Raw genomic sequence first — 26,463 nt, forward strand, 5'->3', positions numbered from 1 at the left:
ACTCCCCCTACTTATATTCATGTGGTTTATTGTCCACTATATATCATTTAAGTACTAATGTAACTTATTTGTAAGACCATGCCTATAAATAAGGCATGTCATTGTATTGTGATGCAAGTGAAGCAAGTGAAGAAATACAAAAGTTCTCTCATTCTCTTGTCTTCATCTTTCTCTATTCTACTTTTGTGGTTTCATTTTGGATCCATTTCATAACACGTTATCAGCATGATGCTCTACTATCTGAGTTCATGGCTTCCAGATGATAGACGTGAATGTTTTGTTCGTTGAATGAAGATAGTTTGATCCGAACAGTTTGGCAAGATTTCTCCAATTTATTTAGAGGAAATAGTGGTTTTGTATATTAATCTTATTGATTCATTAGATTTTATTTATCGTATTGAGATATGAAAATTTTTATTTTTATTTCTTACTTTTCTTATATTCTCATGATTCTACTATCCTTATACTCATTGATTTGCTATGAGGTTTATTTTCATCATATCATCTCTAATATTAGTTAATTGTTATTAGAAAGAAAATATTAAACATATAAATGAACGGCTAATAGATATTGTATTCTTGATTTTGTGATTAGATGGCTAGAAGCCACATCACGCTTTGATGATTATATGATAAAAGACCATCTTGTGGTAGTAACAAATGACATGACAAGATTGTCACAATTTGATAATCTATATCAAAGTCCTGAAGATTGATGGATTAAAAAGATTAAATAATGCAAAAGAACTTTGTAGTTTTGAAAATTTTATTATGACCCTGAAGGCTAATATTTGAGAAAAATGATGGTGTGCTATTGAAAGTAAGAAATATATCCACAAGAGTGATAAAGAGTATATCACATTGTATCAGTGGAACTGATAACTAAAAGGACAATAATCTTGGGACTTGACTATTGAATCATAATAGCATAATTAGTAATAGCCCTATGATCAATATGATAAAATTATGAACAACTGTTATAATATGACCAGAAGTCATATAGACAAATATGTATCAATTCATTGAAAAGCAAATGTTAAAGAAAATTTATTATTGGTAATAAAACTTGGTACAGTAAACCAGAAGTTTATTGATACAATTAGATTTATTGTTGGCATGACTTGTTTGATCATCTTAAACTATATGATGCCACAAATTATTGAAGATTATGTATTGATATCCATTGAAAAACCAGAAGATTCTTCTGAATAGCCAACATTTTTAAGAATTCATGTGTGCTGCTTGTTCTCAAAGAAAATTGATTATAAAATATCACTAGTTATGTTTTGTTTTCGAATGGATCACTAAATTTCTGAAAATATATATGGGCCCATTTAGAAGCACATAAGCCATACAAGTATTTAATATTTGATAGATGCATCTATATAAAATGGTAAGAAGTGTGATTGACATTAATTTGCAACCTGAAGTTTGCAAGATTATTTAGATAAATATTTCCGGACTATGTGATTCTCAAAACTTGATTTTAAAGATGCTAGTGAATTTATATATCAGGCTTTTAATGTTGAAAAGCCTGCTTAACAAATTGATCTAGCAAAATCATTTGTTAATGCTTCCATGAATAGCTTAATCAATATTTATGAGAACAAATTTTTTCATTTTAGTGTTGGCATATTTGATTTAATATATTGCAGCACTTATAGGAAACAAAATTCTCCCAATAAAATTGGCTTTTGGTCAGGAGCCAGATATTTTTCATCTTAAAAAATTGAATATGCAATATTTATTCTTACCAATCCACCACAATGAACATAGATAGATATTAAAAGAAAGTTGGGACATATGTTGGGTAAGAACTTCCTTCTTCTTGTTTGCTTCTCTAAATAGAACCAAACAATGTTCCTAAAAGAAGAAAATGGATTTAGGTGATTGTTATTCGATAAAGTTTTCCTAATATGAGGGGGAAAAATTGAGTAGCTGGAAAAGAGAATGCATAGAATGCATTATTACTATCAAATACAGATCCTCATATATATAAGTATAGACCAAAAGTTCATCAAAATTGCATTCATGAAATGCTACAAAATATTTTACTGACCTAAATGAAAATTTTTAAATCTCTTATTCCAGCTGAAAATGCTCCAATTATTATAAATAAAAATAAGACATGCCAGAAGCATGAAAGGTTAATCGGTTCCAATATAAATATCTTCAGAGGAGCATACAACTTAGAAGTTGTATTGAGGAGGCATGTACTCTAGAAGAGTGTCAAGACATAACTAATTATAAAACCCCAGAAGAGCTTCAGATACCTGAAAAGGAAAAAAGAGATCTCAACAAGTTATGTCACAAAAGAAAAATTGGAACCGAAAAGGTAAAGTTGTCAACAATGATTTTCATAAGAATATCACGTGATAAAAAGAAGATTTTATACATAGATTTATCATGCAAAGTAGAGATAAATTTGGCCAAGAAGAAAAGTAAAAAGGAAAAGACGTGATGGAAATATTGTTTCGATATATGAAAAGCCTGCAGTCCGAACACATGAAATATAAAGTTTCTATAGAATATATAGATGTTTATGTGAAAATAAAGATTTTTACAAATGATTATGATGAGACATATTACTTTGTGGTAGATATAATTTTGCAAATCTGAATAGTTGGATATAATTTTACATATATGAATAGTTTGGTAGTTATAAAATGCGTTTGCTAGATATTATTATGACCCATGCATGAGGATCATTAAATGGTGAAATTTATATGATAATTCTTGAAGGATTCAAAATATACCAGGAGCATATATAAGAAAATTTTTCAGTATATGAAATATTATGAAGATCAAAATAATTTCAGTATGTATGATCCATTTTATAGTTCTGGATCAAAATATATGAAATTTCCTAAAGGATATCAAAATAATTTCAGTATGTATGATCCATTTTATAGTTCTGGATCAAAATATATGAAATTTCCTGAAGGATTTCACTTGCCAGAAGCATACAATTCAAGTTCTTGAGAACAATACTTAATTAAGCTAAATAAGTTCTATAAGAATTGAAGCGATCAGGGCGTATGTGATATAACTGACTAAGTAAATATCGCTCGAAGAAATGGTATAAAAATTATCCAATTTGCCATGCATTTTTATGAAAAGATCTGAAAATGAGTTTGCTATAATTGTTGTTTATGTTGATGATATAAATATTATTGGAACTCATGAAGAGCTTACAAAAGCTATGGATTGCTTAAAGAAAGAATTTGACGTGAAGGACTTGAGAAGAACAAAGTTTTGCTTCGGATTGAAAATTGAATACTTGATAAATGAAGATTTTGGTGTATCAAATAATTGATACAAGAAAGGCCTTAAAGTGTTTTTATATGGATAAATCATATCCATTATATACTTTGATGGTTGTGAGATTTGTGGAGGTGAATAAAGAACCTTATATATTTTGAGAAGATGATGAAGAACTACTTGGTCCAGAAGTACTATATCATATTTTATCAGTCATGCATGACGTCACATATCATTTGCTGTTAACTTATTGGTAAGATATAGTTCTTCACCAAAGACATTAGAATAGAATTCTAGATTCTTTTCTGATTCACATGCTAGTAATTCCAAATGAAGTATTTATCTCACAATATTCAAAAGATGGTGAAATATATATCTAGTAAATCCGTTCCAATGAAAATCTGACAGATTTGTTCACCAAGTCACTTCCTTGTATGATATTTGAAAAGTTTGTTCATGATATCGGATGTCACAGACTCAAGGATATCAATTGATGTTATCAAGAGGAGGAGTTAATACACGTTGTACTTTTTTTTCCTTGTCTATGGTTTTTTCCCACTGGGCTTTCCTAGCAAGGTTTTTAATGAGGCAGCATCGAATAGTGTATCAGTGAATGTTTACTCTTTTCCTTCTACTAGGTTTTTATCCCACAGGATTTTTTCTAATGGAAGTTTTTTAATGAGGCACATATCTTATATAATGGACATCCAAGAGGGAGTATTATGAATATTATAACATGTGGATGTCCATCTCCTCCTCTTCCTCTCAACTTCATCATCAACTCTCACTACTTCCATCAAGCATTAATCTTCCACTACTCCATTATCTTTCCACTGTGCCTTTAATCTTGTAACTCCCCCTACTCATATTCATGTGGTTTATTGTCCACTATCTATCATTTAAGTACCAATGTAACTTATGTGTAAGACTATGCCTATAAATAAGGCATGCCATTGTATTGTGATGCAAGTGAAGCAAGTGAAGAAATACAAAAGTTCTCTCATTTTCTTGTCTTTATCTTTCTCTATTCTATTTTTGTAGTTTCATTTTGGATCCATTTTATAACAATCTTTTTTTTCTTTCTATTTTTTAAAAGTGATAAGGTCTAAATTTTTACTAATAATTTATAGTCACCTTTCACCTAAAAGTTAAATTGTTTCAACGCCCTTGTAAACACTCAATTTCATTCATTGCTCCCTCGCACATTTTGGCTCAATAAATTACTTTTCTTCCCTGGAAACGCCGAAGCAAACAGGCCCTTTCTCTATAGGTTTTTAAGTCTACTCTTTTCATGGATCGAAATCGAAATCGAAATCGAAATCGAAATAAGAGAAGAAAAAAGGCTGACGTCTTCAAGCTTTCCCGGCACCTCTCACGCTGCTTCCTTCCTGTCTTCATCGTCCTCTTCTTGGATTCAAAATTCAAAATCTCCCTCCACAAGCATCATCAGAAGGCGATATAAATTGGTGTCCCAAATTAATGAATAGTGTGGGGACGGGGCAACCATGGCGGTGGATGATGGCGAAGAAGCAACGACGAGGATCACAAAGTAAACCAATCTCCCATTTTACGCATTTCTGTTCATTACTCACCTGGGTATATATGTTCTTCCTTTCTGCCCTCTCCCTTTCTTGCTTACCTTCTATTTTCATTTTGGATCTACGGTTCGAAGAACATGTGATGATGATTTTTTCACTTTATTCTGAAAAAAAGCTTCCTATATCATGCAAGCTAACCCCAGACAATATTCTGACGATTCCAGTTCCGCCACCCATATCTTTCTTCTCTTTCTAAGCACCTCACAGACCTCAAGGATTTAGTCGAGTCCCACAGAAATGCCAAAGTAGGCCTTGGGCTCTGGTCTTTTCTCATGCGCCGAACCTCCGCTCACTCCATGTCCTGAATTGCAGGGTCAATCGAGTCTTAGATTCAGAAGTGGATAAGCCCAGAAAGCATTGGCGATTTGAGCATATTTGAAACTGTATGTCAGTTATTGTGATATTTTTACCTCCTCTTTTATTTTTTTTCCAATAACAAAAAGGGTGGAAATTCCTAAATTGAAGATTGAAGATGATAAGGTGAAGACTCCTGTTTATTTTGTGGGCACTCTTTTTCTTCGATTTTGGTATTTTTGATCAGAATCTCAGGAAGGCAAGGCAGTCTGAATTTGGCAGGCCAGAAAGATAAAGAATAAGAAGATAATTTAGGATTTTAAGGATGCAGCAATAGCAGGTTCAATCGTTCTCTCTATCCATTTTACCTTCATCAATTTTTTCAGATGTGTGCGAACTTTTAATATGATGACCCCTGTTTTCTGAGCATAGAATTTCATATCGCTCTTGACTTTTGGTTTTCCAACTTCGAGCTTTTGGTGACCTCTGTTTTCTGAACTTCTTTCTTATCGCTTCATTCTGTAGTTTTTTGTTTCTTTGTGTTCTCTTCAAATTCTTTTTGCCTGCGAGCACTTGCAATTCTTGCTGTTAAGTTCTTATGTTCTTAAAATCCTCTCTGGTTTGTGTGAAGAGATTACAGGTATTAGAGCAACTAAACAGTTATTTGTTCTTCATTCATGACGTCTTGCAATTCTGCCTTTATTTTCTTCATTTATTTTTTGATCATTGATGTGGTTCTAGAGTATAATTTATCTTTACTTTATCGCGTAATTTAAGGTGGAGGCAGCAATTCCATTCAACCGGTGAATCATGGATTTGATTATTGATGTCTTCCTTATAGGTTGTAATGGTAATATGGCTTTTTATATACTGCGAGTGTGAGATAGATGCTCTTGAAGAATTTTTGCCTAACTTTTTATTAATTCAAGCGGTCAGAAACGGAAAGAATGACTTCATTTGTCTCGAACCCCTTTTCCTTGTACATTTGTTTCCTTTGAATGATATATGGCCATAATTTTCAATAATATTTTACACTGTAAATTTTGCTGGTATAGATGCTCTCAACAATCTGCAACTTTTAGGAAGGAAGGAACCAAAACAAATGAAGTGATCCTTTGCATATCTTTCATTGGTTACCATAACCTTCCTTTGAATATGTAGACGAAACAGTGAAGATGATGAAGTGCAGACATTTATAAATTTTGCTGGTATAGATTCTCTCAACAAGCTGCAACCTCTAGGAAGGAGTCACAATAAATGATGTCATTTACCATAATGTTTCAATTTAATGTTACGTGTAAGCTTATTTAAAAGACTGTCTGTACTGGAGCAATTCAGAATCTTTTTCGTTGAAGGTGGATGTCTTCCATTAATCATTCATTGCTTTCCATTCAGCAATGTATCAAACATTGTATCCTTCCCAGTTTTATAATTGAGGGAACACTATAGTTATCACATGTTTGACTCAATAATATAGAAAAGTAATTCATCCTCTACGTGACAGTTAAGAATTCAATACAAAACGGGCCTTTGTCCAGCTATGAATTTAACTTGGTTTGACTCGATGGGATTTTAAAAGTTTACACTGCAGCTATTAAACACTCTGACTCTTCAAATACAGCTTATCAAAATTTCCCCATGCATTGGGTGGAATGTTTGCTCCCAATAAGTAGGCATTGGTAATCTCGCAGCTCTTTGTAACCAATAAGCAGTTTCTGTTATCCAGAACAGGAAAGCGAAGCCATATCCATTCAAAGAGTTGGCCTGTAACAGACTCTTAAGATTACAAACATCATCAGCTCTCTTAAAATCCATGTGAGTTGGGATGTTTTAGTGATGGTTTATTTCTAAATATTAGACTTTAAAGAAATTGGCTTTACATGCGCAAAACCATCAATTTTTTTTTTTCTGTATTCTTAACTTCCTCATAAACCTATTTGTCTTTTTTTAATTGATCCATTCGACCTTTCATCATAACTCTTCCTTTCTGAGGGAAAAATGATGGATACAGAACAAGAATAGAAGCACAAACACGAACCTTGTACATATTAAATTACTATCAAGGATAATAATCTTTTTTTTAATTATTAAATAAAATACATGTTGCGAATGTTGTGATTTTCAACTGTGGAGATTGAAATGTTACGGGAGAGTGGTTATATAGAGTATAGACTATAGAGATTGAAATGTTAGGGGACATAAATTTCTGTATTTTTCTCCGAAGAATATTTTGTATCAATATATTGGTGATGCTATCGCATAATTTTATTTTAAAATTCCCCGCTCACTTTATCTTTCTATTCAGTGATTATATAGATGATGCTAAAGATATTGCTTAAAAAAAAAATTGGGTTCTTACCAGTTATAAGAGCTAACTTTTTTAGATTTTTCGGTAATTCTTCAATCCTCCCAATTATGTTCATGGATGCACTGTGTTAGGGAGGAAAGGGACACTGTTATCCGAAAATGGAAAAAAGCAAGTTCCTGTCAATTATATCCCTTCCTTCAAGTTCTCTCTGTTTTGTTTTTTTTTGGGGGACCAGCTCCCTCAAGTTCAATATTACGGCGGTCATCATGTGAGTGTTTTGGGTTGATAATATTGGTTATAATATTATGCAGATGGTTTCAATTTATTTTAATAAAAGTTGAAAACAATAAAGAGAGATAGTTGAATGGCAAGTTTTTTCCCATTGACTCAGTGTGAAATAGTTCATGTCATTCAAATTTTTTTAATTTAAAAATTACTTATTTTTGTTGTTTTCTTTACACTTTTGAAGGTTTTTTTTTTCAGAGTGAACATTATATTTATGTTTCATTTAAATTATATTCAGAAAGTGCTTTTTATCTTTACAAAAAGAAAATTTTAATAATTAGTTTTTGTAATTGTTGAAAGTAAACTGCATAATTTTTATGAATATATCTTGGACATGGTTAAAAACTTCCATCTTAGTTGGAGAAGCTGCCTGTGCAACACGCCGGTAAGCACCTTCCAGTTTAAACCCCCCGGGGGGGGGAGACAAAGAAAAGTAAAAGGAGATTTACTTCTTCAAACCATCAGTTTGTTTTTTTTTCAACTCAATATTTTCAAATCATTTTGAATTTGAAACTAATTTTTGTAACAGCGTTAAAATTAAAGTAACAGCGTTAAAATTAAAGTCTTGCTAATAAATATGTTTCTCAGAATTTGAACTTGCGTTTTCTTCTTTACAGAAATAAAACCGCTTATTATCTCAACAAATAATTTGTTGGTGATTAAAATGCTTGTTAATTGCTGCATGTTGACTTTAATATTGAGGAAGTTATTATTCTGTCAAGAGAAGTAAATTATTCAAGCTTGGCACAGGAATCTAGTTTTTGGGGAGACATGCTGGTTGTCTTTAGCTTGTTATAAATTGTAACATTGAGTAAAGGAAAGTAATATCGGTGGTATATATAACTTTTAAGTTTGGTTGGTTATATTATTATACATATATTCTTATGAAGATAAATAGTAATTATAAGAGGAGATTAATTAGATGAAGTTGCTTATGATTATCATGTCAAGTTTTCTAATCACATGTGATATTTTTTTCCATGTAAAATTAATATTAAATTATTATATGAAAAAAGTTAGGGAAAAAAAAAAAGAACACATGACAGAGCGGTGGAGAACTTGATATTATAATTGTAGGAAATTGGTCTAAGTGTTTTTAACAATTAAAAAAAAAAACTTGGGCAGATCGGCATGGTAGACTTCTGGGCTGGATGACAAATAACTGTACAAAATTAAAAAACGGTTACAAAGGGAAGTTCACAAAAAAGAAAAAGTGGCATTATCAATTTAAGAATCATATTTTCATTGTAAAGGACAGTTTATAAAAAAGAAAAAATAGCATTATCAATTTAAGAATCGTTTTTATTATCATTGCAATTGTGTAGGCCTAAAAACCTCATAAAATAAGTTAATTGATTGAAAGCGTGACTTGTGAGTAGACCTTAATATCACAATTTATTTTATACCGACTGACTCTTTATATATATATATATATATATATATATATATATATGATTGAACAAACAACCCTTTTTTCTTTAAGGTATTTCCTGGAAAAAAGGGAAGGAGAAGAAAAATTTTGATGAGTTTGATTTAAAAAATTAATGAAATAGGATTAAAAAATTTTAATTAAGTTTTATTACTCTTTTTTTTTATATTTTTTAATCAAAATTTTATAATCCCATTTTTTAATTTTTAAAATTAAACTCATCAAAATTTTTTCTCCTGTCTCCTTCTTCCCATTTCCTCGTAACAAATAGAGAGCAGAGCATAACTGTCATGAATTTACCTCTAAAATAATAAAATAATAAATAAAATAAAATTAATCTGGCATTATCTCTAGGGAGACAAAAATGAAATACTCCTCCGATCTTTAGCGTGGTAACTAATTTGAGAGTTAATATTAGTCATATATGTAAAATTTATTTCACATGATTGTCAATTTTTTTCTAAATTAATCCTATTGATATTCACTCAATAATAATCAAGTAGTGAAAGAAATAAGTGAATTAAAAAATAATTAGGATATTTTTAAAAAATACTACCTCCGATCCTAATTACAAGAGTCAGTTGACTAATTTGAGGAGATTAAGGAAGTAAACTGAGTTAGTTATTTGTTCTAAATAGGTATTAATTTTTCTTAAAATATTCTTACTAATTAAGTATATTAACTAGAATTATAATTATTAAAAGGATTATTTTAAAAAAAATTAAATAAACATAAAAAATAAAATGGATTGGAGTTTTATATTTAACGGAGTCTGATAAACAAAGAGGTCCCGCCAAGTGGTCGGCTACAAAAGGGATCAATTATAGAATGGGAACAAAACACCGTAGGCCCATGTGTAATCATGACTTCATTTTCCCATGTTTCTAAAGATGGCTCAAATTTTCCGTATGGATTTGGTTTTATTCGCAGAAATCTTGATGATACGGTTGAACAAATTTTTGCGTGAACCCGGCGCAACACTTCATCAATGGTCTATCCAATTAAATGCAGAGAAATTCCTGCGTGAAGCTGACGCGCCACTTCATCTATGGTCTGTCTAATTAAATGCAACCAGCTCACAAAGATCCTCAGTCTTACATGACACCGCAATCAAAGAAATAATCTTTTTGGGTCCCACCAATTTTTTTTTAACAATTATTCTTTGATTCTTTCCATCAATTAATTTCTCCCCCTCCCCCCTATTGTCACTTCCAATTATGCCATGTTTGATCTTGCATCGAAGCATGACACCTTTTTGTTCAACTTAACAGCTCTACAGATTTATTTTTTTTTTTTTAAAACAAAGCTCTACAGTTGTTTTTAATTGTATCTAGTATCTACAGTTGGTTTTGGGACACTAAAGACTTGGGGTGTTTTTAATATGTTACTACTTCTAAATTGGTTTGACTTTCAATTTGATCTTAAATATAAGATTTTAATTATTTATCTATTTTTTAAGATAGTCTTTGTAGTAGTTGCTTTATTAAATATTAAAATTAATACACTTGATTAGTAAAGGTATTTTAGGAAAGACAACACATATTTATTACAAATAACTAATTCAATAAATTTTATTAATCTGCTCAAATTAGTCAACTAGCTCTTGTATTAAGGATAAGAAGTAGTATTGAGTGTATGAAATTTGTTTACCTTTATTAGTTATATCAATTGAAATAAATAATATATGTATGATATATACTGTAACTAAATTCATCCCAATCCCATGTTTCTTATTTTAATTATATCTATCAAAATTTTAAATTTGCGTGGATCAATAATTTTATATACTAACTTTTATATTAGGTTAAAGTATATATTTAATCTTCTATTTTTATATAAAGTTTCATTCTTAATTTTAAAAAGTATATTTTTAATTCTTTAACTCTAAAATCGTTAGTCTTAAATGATGACTTTCTGTAACAATTATCATTATTTTGAAAATTAAACTTAAATATGTTAGTTTTTAATAATATTTTATTAACATTCAAGATCTTATTATTTTTTGTTAATAATTTTAAGGTAAACGGAGTAAAAGTATATTTTTTAAAGTAAAAAAACTAAATTAAAACTTTGTGTAAAGTTAAAAGACTAAAAGTATGTTTTAACCTTTATATTATCATATGAGTTAGAGCATATTTAGTACCTTAAAATATTTTATTAAATGTATCCAACATTCTAAATTATTTTCTAGTAGATAAAGTATTTCAAATTACATTAAAAAATATTTTAAAGTACTAAAAAAATATTTTAAATTGCGTTAAATTCAAATTCTCTATTGCTTTGGATTGCGCTAATTTTTCATAACAACTTCTATATTATGCTAAGTGTAAGATTGTTAAAAAAAATATTTTAATATATTAAATGTATTTAAAAATATATTTTAGGATGTTAGATATATTTTAGAAGACAAAATTTAAGTCTATACTTATATTCATTAGATCTATTTCTCTAGTAAAATTGCAATGCATGGGTTTTCTAATAATAAAAGTGATAGGAATAAAATTTTAAAATTCTGGTAAACCAAGCAAATCCACTTACTTTTTAACTGTAGAGCTTTCAAATTAAAAGAAAGGGTACTGTGCTTTAGTGGATGAGAAAGAGGGGCATTGTTGGAAGTGAAAGAGCGAGAAATTAATTAATGGAGAAAGAATTGTTAAATATAAAAACTTGTGGGACCATGTAAGGGTGAAGTTAGATGAGCTGCCTCTCTTTTATTAGGCTGATTGCAAATGCTGTGGTGCGCAAAGTTCGCATACGAATTTCTCGATATGATTGATGTGACTGTAAATAAAAATGTTCATCAGTCACTATTGGTAGCTACTTATTGTACTTCTTGCTTCTTTTCTCTGTAATTTCTGTGCTCTTCCTCTCTTCTTGCTCTCATTTCTTTCTTTAATCATAAAAATCTTTTGATGCTCTTGTTCTTTTGTTTTGAGTTGCTTTTCTCCTTCTCATTTAGAGAAAACAAATCAAGAAAAAGACATCTAAGAGCTTTGGGTTTTGTTTCAAAGTTTGTCGATTGAAAGAACCTATTTTTTTTTTTTTCCAAGCTTTATTTTCTGGCACTTGAGTTGTTTTCTTATTCTTATCTTTGTCTATTGTCATTATTGTTGTTTAGCTCGTTCTTACTTAGAGGGGAAAAAAAAAAAGTTGTGTTGAAATCTTCTTTCTCTTTTATTGTTGTTCTCGTAATTCCTTTTCTCAAACCACCAAAAAACAAAAAGAGAAAGAAGAAGAAAAGACTTTTATATCAGAAGCACTGCAGCATAGAAACCTCCAAGAGGTAAGGATTTAAACTCCATGATACTTGTGAATCCTCTTTTACACATATATGTGCTCTCTTAAACTTTTTTTTTGGTTTTAACTTGCTTTTATTTCTTAGATCTTGATCGGTCATGTGAGTCATACTTGAATAATTCCTATTTACAGGTTAATATATGCATAGTTTTGGTCGTAGATTTCATTTATATTCATAGAAACTTCATTCTACGATAGCTTTGTTAAATTATAAACTAAAGTGGGTTATGCGTATTTATATATATTATAGAATTAACTGCATCTTCTACTATTTGTGAACAATACGGCTCTTTATACTTTTTTATAAATCAATAACTTGCATGTTTTTATGTTTTTTTTTTATCATCAATGGTTTAAGCAACGTCGTCAGACCAAAAAAAAAAAAGGCAGTAAAAATCACAATTAAAAAAAAAACTGTCAGCAAGCCAGCTTATTTTTTTTTAATCACTGACATTTGAATTGAATAATTAAAGAGCATGTTTCTTTGAGCTTCTCAAAGTAATTTTTGGACCGTTAAAACGTGATTTATAATAGAAGAAAAATTAGTTTCCCAGTTCTTATAGTTTACTTGAATTTTGAATCAAGTCCCTGCATTTTTTTTAAATTTTTTATCAAGTCCTTTAAGTTTACACAGTTAGCTTTATTAATCCCTACTGTTTAAAACCACTAGAAAAGAGTTAACACCGTTAAAAAAAATCTGTTAGGCAACATGACCTGGCAGCCAGGCACACAAATAAATTTGACTAAGCATTGAGTTGCAAAAGTAAAGCACAGAAACAATAAGTTAATAAAAGTATAAGTTGTTTTACATTTATTACAATAATAAAAAGCACTAATGAGTTTTCAATAATATTTTTTGGGGACAAAATTGTTTTATTTTTTCGTTAGATAATTAAAAATGGAAAGAAACTCCTAAATGTATTTTCGTTCTTTTTCGATTAATATTTTTACATCTTTAATTAGCTCTCTTCTGCACCAATTTTCTTCAGCCACCATTGATTAGAAGCATTTCTTGCTATTAAAAACATGATTGCTTTTATAAAAAGCAAGAGAAAAGTCTCCTATTAAAAATTTTACTAGTGATAAGGACTTGATAGATTTTTGTACACAGAAAATATCAAGACTTTGCAGCACACATAATAGTAATACTGATATTTTGATTCAGGTCCTCCTCACTAATAAGATTTTCAATATGGAAATTTTTCTCAAATTTTTCTTATTCTTATGATCTTATCTAAATTTTTATCTCTTTACAATTTAGGTTATCATTCCCTTAATTTTTCTCTGACATTTGGATAATGTTGCTTTTTTATTAGGGTCAAACCAAGAAGCAAGCAGAAGGTCCTTCCTATCATAGACTTTGAAATACTCGGACAAGAGTCAAGAAGTAAGCATAGAATTTCATAATATTAATATTACGAGCTTCCAAATCAACGTCTTTAATATCACGAAAAAAACAATAAATTAACAATATAATTTAGCGACCCAATTTTATTCTGTTACTAATTTCATGATTAGAATTAACAACATAATTATTCTGTCAAACAATCTATCAATAATCCATCACTAATTCTATTATAAAGTATTTGGTAATGGACTGTCATCAAAATATTTCTGCAAAATTATCAATTTCTATTTCTCAATGTCATTACTAAAATGCTTGTCATCAAAATATTCTATCATTAATTTTGTGACTAAACTGTGGTTCATCCCGTCCCTCCCTCTCATCCTTCACGTCATTGTGATCATGAGAGTACGGGAGATACAATTATTTGACTTAAATTATAAAAACCATTCATTTATTTTAAAATTGTGCGAACATTCTTTGAAATTAAATCATATGTTATACAAATCTTTCTTATATAATTGATATGCCATTTTCGTTCATCTAAATGTTAGTTCTCTTAAAGTTTGACTCTTAAAATTTTGTTTTGACAAAATACACCTGCTTAACATAAAAATTATTTAAATATTTATATTATATTTTTCAAATAAATATTTTTTATACAAAAAAAATAACTTTAATACATATATTTTCAAGCTTTCTAATATGTTGTAAAGTTAATTTTGATTATATTATAAATTTTTTAATTTTAATTTTTCATCACATGTATTGGAACTTATTTATCGAGTTTTTTTTTTCAAATTAATGGCTAACAAATATTTCAAACACATTTTTTTCATCATATATTATAATTATAAATGATGCAAGATTGGGAGATTATATAAACAATTTAAATTTAAAATATAAATTTTTTAACAAAGCTTTAGTTACAAACACTTATAAACATACTCAGTCAGTTATATTTTTTTTTCAAAAATTAATCAAATTTTCAATCAAGTTTTTTCATGTATACATTAAGTAAAGGGTAAATATCATCTCTAGTTTTTAAAATTTGATCTTATTTTAATTTTAGTTTCTAAAATTTCATACTTTCATGAACAAAAAAAAATGTTCCATAAACAAAAAATCTGTAAACAGATCAAAATAAAGTTAAATTTTAAAAATCAAATGCACTTGTTTCAAATTTTAAGGACCAAATTAAAACTAAAACAAGATCAAATTTTTACAACTAAAGATGATATTAATCGTTGACTAAATTATTTAAACTTCTTTTCTAACATGATAAAAACATTATAAATATATCTATTTACAAAAGTAAATAAAAAATCAAGGAAAAGGGAAACTTTTAAATGCTTTAAAATATTTTAGCCAAAATTAAAAATTTAGTATCATGATGTAAACTAGTAAACAAAAGTACTTTAATATAAATTTAATTAAAAAGTATCTTTTGAAATTTAAGTGTATGTTATCACAATAGATGATGGAAAATCATGTGAGCAAGACAAAATGTAATAGATTAAAGGTTGAAGTATTTTACTGTAAAATTTAGAGTCATATGCGGAAATCAAATTATTTGCAACGGCATTCTATTGGTGTGGGTGTGGCTTTTGGAGAAACCAATAAGATTTATGGTTATTGAGTTTTCCAATTTTTGATTTGTGGTCTCTAGAAATAAGTTCTGATATTATGCTAACATAATAAATTTATTTATTAAGGTAAAAAATGTTCATGTTATTAGATATTTCCATTTAAACCTACTACATAAACTGACAAAAGAAACAAATACATATATTTACATATTTTTAATTCTCACCACTTTTTTCTTTCTAATTTATAGTGACTTCAGATTTTTGTATCAACCTAGCAATGTTATGGAGCACATTCTAAAAGACTACAATAACTTGTTAGAAGAGAGAGCTCTTTAGATTTATAAATCGAACTTTCTTCTAAGGCTTGAGGCTCATAACATTTTGTGAGTGCAATGGATTGTCAAACTAACTTCCCTGTCATATTTATATTGGATTGTTTCATCTAAAACATAGAGGTTACGAAATTTTGTGCACTATACAAGTACTAAGATTTTGATTACTATAATTTGTTTTTTATGCTAAATATTGGATCATAGTATAGTTGTGCCTGAGGTATCACGATATGACCTTGTTGTTTTTGTAATTGTAATCTCATTATGTATGATAGATGGCGGAGATTGCTGCCAGTAGTGCTGCTGCAACAAAATGTACTGATATATTGGTAGACAAAGTAACAAAGGAACTTCCATATTTGTGTTGTTACAAAGTTATGCAGCTGAATTTGAAGAGAAAAAAGGAGAATTGTCAGCTGCAGTGGAGAGTGTGGACATGAAGATAAAAGAAGCCAAAAGAAGGAATGAAACTCAAATTGACCCTTTAGTTAAGCATTGGGTTCGAAAAGCCAACAACTTCATTCAGCAAGAAACAAGACCAAAGAAATGGTTTGGTTTCTGTAATGATTGGTTTTCGCAATATTCACTGGCGAAGAAATTAGAGCGCATCATGCAAGAGATTCCAACAATAATGGAGAAAGCTGAGAACTTCTCACAAGTTGCACGTGCAGCTGGACCTCCAGGCATGGAGTTCTATTCACAAGAGTTTATGCATTTTAAGAGTAGAAACTTAGTTTATGAACAACTTAGGGAGGAGCTGAAAAATGACAATATACATAGGATTGGATTGCAAGCAATGGGAGGATCAGGGAAAACCACAATGACAAAAGCAATTGGTAAGGAACTTGAAAATTCAAAGGCATTTGATAAAGTTGTCTTCATTGAAGTGCCTAATCCTGTTGACGAAAAGAAGATTCAAGATGAAATTGCAAAAAAATTGGAGTTGAAGTTGGAGGATGGCAAGGATTTAACACACGCAGAACAAATATGGATCAGAATCACTAATGCTGGAAGTGTACTCATAATACTTGATGATGTCTGGGAAGAGCTCAAACTTGAGAACATGGGGATTCACCATGGCATCCATAGCCAGGGCCGGTGTTGTGTCTTGCTAACCACACGTTATGAGACAATTTGTAGAAGAATGAGCTGCCAAAAGACTGTTAAACTAGGGCTCTTACCTGAGGAAGACGCAATGAATCTTTTCCTACATCATGCCACTGAAAATGGGAAGGATTGTCCTAATAAATTGAAGTTGCTAGCATCAAAAGTTGTGATTGAGTGTGGAAACTTACCAGTTGTAATTGTAGCAGTTGCACGAACCTTTAGAAATTGGGATCCAAATGAATGGGAGGATGCTTTTGCAGTAATAGAAAAAGATTCATCCTTAAGGCATGGGAACATTGATGAAGAAGTGAAAAAGTTTTACAATTCTCTGAAAATAAGCTTCAAGTATCTAGATAGAGGAGCGCAAGATCTCATCCTGCTATGTTCTATATTCCCAAGAGCTTATGAAATACCAGTAGAGGTTTTAAGCAGAATTGCTATAGGTTCAGGGCTGAGTGAAAATGTTGGCAGCTACTATAGAGCAAGAAGTGAAGTGCTTTCAATCAAAACCACACTCGTACGTTCTGCTTTATTGCTCACTACTAGAGAAGGATTTGTAAAGATGCACGATGTGATTCGTGATATAGCCCATCAAATAGGAGATGAAAAGATTCAAGTAATCATGGATTCTAAAAGTAAATTGAAGGAGAATGTAAAATATTCATCCTGGATGATAGATGACTTTTCCAACTCTTTTGAGGGCATTAATCTTGAGGTTCTTTTAGTATGGGTAAATAATGCAAGTCATTCTTTGGGAGTTCCTGAGGCATTCTTTGGAGGTATGAAGGGACTTAGAGTTTTGCTTTTGTGTTCTAAGGTTAAGTTTCGGAGAACATTGGCCTTGTCACTACCAAAATCAATTCATTCACTTGAAAATATCCAAACACTGTCCCTAACAAATTGGGAGTTGGGTGATATATCTATTTTGCAAAACCTTAAAAAACTCCAAACTCTTGAATTGACAAATTGTTCAATTAGTGAATTGCCAAATGAAGTTAGCCAACAGGAGAAACTGAGGTTGCTAGGCTTGGTAGATTGTTCAATCGAAAAGAATAACCCGTTTGAAGTGATTGGGAGATGCTCAAAACTTGAAGTATTGTATTATATTTCAAATCATGACACTCTTAAAATTAATCCAAAGCCTTCTAAAATTATAGATCTTGATCAAGAATTTAGAATATATCATGTAGAAGGCAACTACTCTTACCAGCGTTCTTTTCAATTGGATGCTTCAACAAAAAGATATTTCAATTCAACCAAGTTAAAAGGGATCTTGTCTGAAAGCACAATCAAATCCCTGGCAGCAAGAGCAGAGATTCTTGAGTTAACAGAATGTAATGATACAAGATGGACAAACCTTATTCCTGACATAGTTGATCCTCAAGAAGATGAAGGCATGAATGGCTTAATTAGGCTTTCTTTGAAATCTTGGCCTGCAATACAATGCCTCATCAATACAAGTGGAATTCAATCTCATGCAACCATCTTCTCAAACTTAGTTGAGCTACGACTTTCTAACATGTGTGTGAGGGAATTATGTCATGGTGATTTTCCTAATGACTTTCTCAAGCAACTAGAGAAGCTATACATAAGTGGTTGTGCTGAAATAGACGGCACACTATTGAAGGGCAAGCTAGAGCTAAGTAGTTTGAAGTCTATAGAGTTAAATGGTTGTTCGATGACATATCTTTTCTGTCTATCCACAGCTCAAAGTCTAAAGCAACTGGAAAATTTGGACATAAGCGGATGCTCAAAGATGAAATGCCTAATAAGTGATGATAAGAGATCTGCAGAGCAAAAAGTGGACGATCATCATGATTGTAATCAAAAGACCCATCACTCAATGTTCCCGAAATTGAGGTCTCTGAACATTGAAGAATGTCATGAGTTGGAATTTATATTGCCAATTTTTCCTTGCAAAGAGCTAGAAAGTGTGAAAATCCGTGGTTGTAATAAGCTAGAATTCATATTTCGGCAATGTTTAGAGGAGGGAGGTATGCGTCAAATGGAAAAGGAAACCATACTCCCCTCACTACAAGAAATAGAAATTGCAAACGTACCCAAATTCATCAACATATATCCAGAATATTATTCCCACAGTCTTCTCAAGTGCAGAAATCATGGGGCCCTCTGTGTCGTTTATCTTCAAAAGCAAGTGCCTTTAGCATCAATGAACTATCTTTTTCCAGGGCCAATCAATTGAACCTTACTCAGGTACTTTGTCTCACTTTTTTTGGTTACTATGATTGTGATTTTGTAATGTAATAACATATTGACAAATATTTTAATGTAACATAGGCATTAAAGGAGAAACATCTCGGTAAAGCTAGTGGACTTTTTACACCTTCATTATGTCCATACAAGAATTTAAGAAAGATGAGTGTAGAGGGATTTTCTGAGTTGAAGTCACTTCTTACCCTGTCGATTGCCTCATCATTGAAATTGTTAGAAGAATTAACAATCAGTAAATGTGGTGAACTGGAGCACATAGTCACAGATGAGGGGCATGCTTACAGTCATATGAATGATTGTTGTATCTTTTCCAACTTAAAGCAAGTTGAAGTCTTCAATGCTGAAAAGTTGAAATATGTGTTTGGAAAATGTCATTCCAATCAAAGGCATAATGTTCATATTGAACTTAATCTCCTAGATCTCAAAAGACTAAGCCTTCATGATGTGCCAAATATGGTGAGTATTTGCACCAAAAAGTATTCTGTGAAGGCATTATCTCTACAAGATATAAGTTTGAAAAACTGCCCACAACTTCCCATAAATAATGTTATAGATTTATCCATTGATGTGCAAAAAAGAGATCACCTCTCAAAGGAAAAGGTAAACCTCTTTCCTGCTATTTTTTTTCAGTTTGTGAATATTTAAGTAGAGAAAATTTATTCTTTTGTGTGAAGATTTCTACTTGTGGTAGCTTTTTGTGTGTGTATAGACACATATATTATTGATTTTGATGGCTTGTTCAAAAATATGCCTTATGTTAGTAGTAGGTTACTTTTTCACCTCTGACTTCCACTTTAAAACATTTATATTGTTCAATTTTTTCTTGTTATTTTACTTTTTCATTTGCAGAAGTATTTAGAATGTTGAAATTTACATTCTTTATAATTTTTATTATAAAAGTTGATGCCGTATAGATTAAAATATATAATTTTGGCTTCTAGGTAATTGTTTAAAGAAAAAATCACAAATAAAGATTTTGAAAAATATAAAATTGCAATTTGGATTTTTGAATTCAAAAAGTTATTAGTAGGGACCTCATCTTAAATTTGAATTATGAAATATTGAGTATAAGACCAAGTTGCCTTCCTATTGAAAATAACAAGTGAACTATTGGGAATAACAAGCATAGCATTTAAAATTACAAGTGAAGTATTTCAAATAATAAATTTGTACTACGAAAAAATAAGTACAATTTTAGGAATTACAAGTTAAGTATTTCAAGTAACAATCTAAGTAGGAGGGCAATTTGGTTTTTATACAATATTTGCTAATTTATATTTAAGAGCCAGTTCTTGACAACAATTTTAGGATTTGAAGAATCCAAATTGCAATTTTATATCTTCTATGGCCATTATTTGCAATTTTTCCTTGTTTAAATAGAAAATAATAGAAAAGCAAAAGATAGAAATTTCAGTTTGAGCTCAATTTATATCAAAAGCGAGCATTTCTTTTGTTTACAATATGAGAAAAATTAGGGGAGAAATTCAAAATATTTATATATTATAAGTTGTTAGAAAAGCTGAATAAAATTTCTCTTGAATTCTTCTTGGTTTCACAAGTTCTGTAAAGAACCAGAAAAAGTATTTTCTATTTTTTTTAAATATAACAACATACTAAAATGTTCTTTATTAGTTTATTGAAGAAGAATTCATATGTATTTACCAGGAAAAAGGAAAAAATGAATTAACATGTTTGTATTTAACCAAGGCATCCAAATCAAAGCACGTGCCAAGTACAGCTTCTGGATATTTTCCACTACCATTATCTCAATCCAATTTGAGAGGGATTGAGATAACTGGATTTTCCAAGTTAACATCACTCTTTACCATATCCATTGCCTCATCACTGAAGTTCTTGGAAACATTGTATGTCAAGGAGTGTGATGCACTGGAACATATTATAACAGACGAGGGGCCTAATGGTCAAGGTCATATGAATGTGCACTCTATCTTTCCTAACTTACAACAAGTCTATATTTGGAGCTGTAACAATTTGGAATTTTTATTCCCAGCTTTTTATTCAAAAGACTTTAAGGAGTTGGGATATGTGAGCATCGGGAAGGCAGAAAAGATGAAATATGTATTTCGAGAATGTCATGCTGATCAGAATCATAATGTTCAGAGTAAACTTAATCTCCCAGCCTTGAAAACAATATACCTTGTAGATTTACCAAATATGGTTAGTATTTCCACAGAAAATTATTACGTGGAGGTATTAAATCTAGAATATATTAGTATTGAAGGATGTCTACAGCTTCCTCAAACTTTTATAGATTTCTTGGTTGGTGGACACAAAAGACAAGAAGATCTCTCAAGCAGAAAGGTAAACCTCTCTGCCGTTTGCTAGCTTATAATCAATCACCTAAAGAGACTCTTTAAGACTAACATATCTCAATTGTATGCTTACAGGCATTATCTTTCAAGGAGAAAGGTAAGGCACTTTCGAACTTGCAAGAGTTGGCTGATTTAAGGGATATATATGTGGGACCTAAAATCTCTTTGAGCTTTCAAAACCTTTCTGTTCTAGAATTTGAAAAATGCAAACAGTTGAAGTTCATACTGTCTGCTTGTACCACGAGAAGCATACCAGAACTGAGAAGGCTATTCATATCAGACTGTGAAGAGTTGGTGAGCATAATTGAGGATGATGAAGAGAATCAACAAAATCCTTTGGATCTGCATCAACCATGTTTCCCAAAGCTATGCCATATTCGAGTAAAGCACTGCAAGAAGTTGAAATGCTTATTCTCTGTCTCTACATGTGCTAAACTTCCATGTCTCTTGACGTTGGAGATAGAAGATGCTCCTGAGCTTGCTCAAGTATTTGAATGGAAGCAGGGCGCGCCGCAAGAGTTGGTCATCAAGGATGTGCTTCCAAATTTACTTGCAATAAGACTGGTAAAACTACCAAGTCTTCACACTATCTATCATGGAATTGATTTCCAAACTGTGAAAATCCGTATTGTGCAAGATTGTAACAATATCCCTTCACCTAATGTCAGCTCCTCTGAGAGTAAGTATTCACATATACGTAGTTAATCGAAATCATTAACTGCTACATATGATTTCTTCTCATAGTAATGATAACGAAATTGTGGTTTTGCTTGTGCAGTATTTGATTATCTCGATTATTCTTTTCCACAAGAAAAGACCTTCAACTACACATACGGTATTATTCAGGAATGGGCTTGCGAGGTTAGTGCCAGACTTCTATTAATTTTGGTAGAAATTCAATACTTCCCCCACTTTTCTTATTTTGTGGGCGAAGATTACTATTTTTATGTTTATATATATATATATATATATATTCTATTATTGTTCAGATTGAAGAAGAGGAACCACAATATGTTGGAAATGACTCAGCAATGCCCCAACAGAGCAGTGGTTCTCCAAATTTTGAAAATGTACGTGTTTATACTTCCCTATGACTAAGCATACTTAAGAAACTAACTAATGAATTCTCTCTTACCTCATTGTCTTATCCATTTATTCCAAATAAATCAAGATTTTTTTTTTATGTTGTGTGTTTAGATTTAATATATTACAGTTATTAATAACATCAAAGCTCAGTTTACCTTCTTTTTATTATACCATTTTTTTTTTATGTTTAGAGTAATGAGTTATCAAAGGAGATTGCTAAAAAAGGCACCGCAAATTCGTCAAATTTTATAGAGGTATGTACATTATGCTTTTCTATGACAATAGTGACCCAGACCAACAAACAATTTCTCTTTTTATTAATGTATATATATTGTATGCTTCTTAATTATTTTAACCATTTTAGAAACTGACATATTCATAATTTATGGGCTATGTAGAGTGCCAACGTATCAGGAAATGAAATTGTTGAAGAAAAGCTCTCTACAACTCTATCATCTAACTCAGTTGTGGTAGGGTTATTCTCAATTAATACTTTCACCGTTTTATATATATACACACACTCAGTCTTTTTTCCCAGTTATATATGCAGCAATGTAGAAATGGAAATGTCTTATAATAGTAATAATTTGTAGTATTTTTATTGAGCTTTTTCCTCAATTAATAAAAGACTTTCTTCTCGATTAATTGAACTTCTTTAGCAACTTATTCGTATTTTATGAACTATACAGAATACTAAGGTATCAACAGATGAAATTGTTGAAGAACAAATTCCTACTTCAGATACAGCAGCAATTCCACCATCAAAGTCTGATAGGGTAAGAGTCTTTCCTCAACAAATGCTTTTGTACTTCTACATTTATCAAAGTTGACGCTATTGGTAATCTAATTAAAACAAATTTAAGAAACAAACGAAGTATTCAAGAAGGTACCAAAATAAGAGGAAGCTAGAAAAGCATATTAAATCATGAATTCAAAATTAAGTAATACATCACAAATAGCATATGCTATTCCTTTATAAAATAAATAGTAAGAATATAGTCCTTCCTGATGTGGGTTGAGTTAGCTCCTAAACGACATAACCTTGTGATAGTTTTTACATTTTCATGTTCATTCAGGATAATTTGGTTTACAATGTAAGTTCATCAACTCATTCTGAGCTAACAATCTCAAATCTAGGCACAGCAGTTTTTATAAAGGTAGGTTTGTTTCATTAGCTTTTTGCTTTAAAAATATCACTTGTTGCTTGATTATTCCTTTACTTAGGAGTTATGTGAAAAGGAACCAATGTGTGATCAACAAGCACTTGGAGAAAGTAGAAGCTCCAATGAAGCTCCTCAAAGAGTTGAAGAACCTACTAATGAATGCCCTTCCAAAGAAACATCAAATAGAATGGCAATGATGATTCCAGAAAATTCTATTACTGGAATGAACCCTCCACTGGTAAATACTTGGTTTTCAATATATTTGCATTATTGATACATTATTTATTTTCATTCAGATTAACCTTTCTATAATCTCTAATCTCTTTGATCTCTTCAATATGTTCTCCAAAAAAAGCCTCAAGAAAAAACTTCAGCTCCTCACGTGGAAATGGAATCAGGCAGCTCTACTATTACTGATCAATCTGCACAAGTAAGCCTTCATGTTACTGCATCAATTTCGGGATGGAATTTATTCTTTAAAGCTGGTATATACTAATGCTAGAATAGAACAATTTGATAATCAACTGGTAGTTCCCTTTTTAATGAAGCAAATGGTCCCGTATTTTAGAGACACTATACATTAACTTCATTACAGTTTAATTAATACATAAATAAAATAACACCATTACAATTTAATACATAAATAACTAACTTGTATGAACTATTATTTTCAGTATGCACCTAATTAAGAAGGTCAACAATTATTAATTGTGCTTCTATTGTTTAGACATAAATGTGTTGTGGGCCATTTTATTTTATTATATTCTATTCTATAGGTTACAATAATGGTTGTTTCATTTGATTTACTTCAACAGGATAAAATCATGGATCAACCAGGGACCTCCATTAAGAATCAAATTAAGTTTGACCAGGGAAACCGTTGTCAATTTGCAGAAGATGATCTGATGAGATTATTCCAAATAATGGAGGAAGGTGCTGAAATGGAAGTTGACATGCCTTATGGATCCAAAATTGCAGCATTTGAAGATGATAACGAGCTGAGTAAAGCTCTCACTGACTTGGGAACCTCATTGAAGATGAGTCTAAGTGAAATAGCTTGCTCTGAAGAAGGCAAACTTCGGCTTGAGAATGCTCTTAACATCTTGTCATTTCATTGTTTTGAAGATGGAGCTCCCTTTCATGGCCTTCAAGCTACAATTCATTCTCTGCAACAAGAAATCCAAACTGTTCTATCTTCCTCCAAGAAAGCCTATGCCACTATTGACGCATTCAACAAGCTTGAAGAAAAAGAGAAGCTTGCCATTGAAGAACGTTCAAAGAGAAAGGAAGCAGCAATTGCTCTTCTGTCTGAAATTCACAATAAAGAGAGTTATTTGGCTGAGGCTCGGCTAAAGGAAGCAGAGTTGAAGAAGACAATCTCAAAGTTTCAGGCTAAACTATATAGCAAGGAAAAAGAAATTCAAGAGTGTGAGATGGAACTGTTATCTCTGAAAGAACAGAAGAAAAAGAGTGTTTCTGACACAATGGGATTCATAAAGGAGTTTGAGGAAGTGAAGGAAAAAAAGTCTCACATGGTGGAAGAAAATATAAAAGCAAAGCAACAGTTACAAAATATGGATGTCAAGTGGTCTTCCTGTCTATCCAATTTGAAGAAAACCACACTGTTGCTAGGAGTTCATCTTCAACAGAAGTTTTGACTGTTGGAGACTGATATTTATATTTCCTAAAAACAGTATTAAAAAAATTGACAATGTTGTATGTTTATTAGTTGGGTTGTCACCCATATGTGCTTCTGAGTCCATGCAAAAACATCCCATCCTTTTATGCTACTTGATTGTATATTATTGAAAAATTGCAAGTTAGTAAACTGTTATGACTCACTTGAAATTATAAGCATGCTTAAAGATTTCTGAAGAGTTACTTTTGATGGGACTGTACTTAGTTTGAGAAAAGCAGTATATTACTGCAATATTGATAGGCATGCTCTAGAAGGATTGTTGGGCCTTTAATTGAATAAGTACTATTTGAGTTTTATGGCTTTCATATTGAACGCCTCATGGTATGCTATCAAATATTTTAGGATCCCTTGTTAAATTTGGATTGCTTCTTTTTTTAACATAGCATAATTAAAATGATTTAACTTTTTGTTTGTGAAAAATCCTACTTATTTAAAGTATGATTGTGTTGTTATGTTTTGATCCCACTTGTTTGTGAAAAATTCCACTTATTTAATAGAGAGAAGAAAGTAAAACAAATAAAGCAATTGAATATTAAAAATGAGGTTGGCTAAATATGTTGTACGATTCTCCATGAAGTTGAATTTTTGGCCCAAAAAACAAAAAGAGGAAGTTAACTTGATTTTTTTGTTTTTATTAAATTGAAATCCTCTATTTTCAGGCGAATGCAGCATGGAAGTCTGATCTTATGAATCTCTATGCTTTTATCAAATAAGATAACTTATGAGAATAGTTAATGAAGGAGTAATATTCAAAAGCTGATATACAGCAATTCGTGTATGAAAACATATATAGAGTCCTCTGCAATTTAGAGCAGAATTACAACTGGAAATCTGAGAAATAATAGAGTTCATGGGGAAAGATTTGAAAAAACGTTATAAACAACATGTTTTTAGAGGAATACCGTAACACTAATTGGAATAGTTAAGTATGCTACTCTTTAACAAAGGAAGTGGCTCCATAAAACGTGAACTGAATATATACTTTAATTGAAGAAAATTTCTTGCTAGAAGAACTTGAGGAAGGTTTCAGAATGATAAAATGAAGTCAAATTTTTGAGTGGTGATTGATCAGGTCCTCTACTTTATTGTCAATGGTTTGTCGCAT

General features: G+C 30.9%; 1 protein-coding gene across 1 annotated transcript in view; it reads left to right on the forward strand.

The window, feature by feature from the left end:
* LOC114712736 (probable disease resistance protein At4g27220) overlaps nucleotides 1–21,697 on the forward strand; it is a 28,799-nt gene extending 7,102 nt beyond the window's left edge. The window contains exons 3-8 of the mRNA XM_028897281.1: nucleotides 16,014–16,053; nucleotides 16,122–18,839; nucleotides 21,089–21,255; nucleotides 21,331–21,399; nucleotides 21,486–21,507; nucleotides 21,624–21,697. Of these exons, the coding sequence (XP_028753114.1) occupies nucleotides 16,014–16,053; nucleotides 16,122–18,839; nucleotides 21,089–21,255; nucleotides 21,331–21,399; nucleotides 21,486–21,507; nucleotides 21,624–21,697 (3,090 nt within the window). The remainder of the gene's footprint in view (nucleotides 1–16,013; nucleotides 16,054–16,121; nucleotides 18,840–21,088; nucleotides 21,256–21,330; nucleotides 21,400–21,485; nucleotides 21,508–21,623) is intronic.
* The last annotated feature ends 4,766 nt before the right edge of the window (nucleotides 21,698–26,463 follow it).

This window comes from Neltuma alba, unplaced genomic scaffold, assembly GCF_004799145.2.
Source record: "Neltuma alba isolate B1F8T4 unplaced genomic scaffold, ASM479914v2 tig00011396_pilon, whole genome shotgun sequence".
NCBI classification, from domain to species: domain Eukaryota; kingdom Viridiplantae; phylum Streptophyta; class Magnoliopsida; order Fabales; family Fabaceae; genus Neltuma; species Neltuma alba.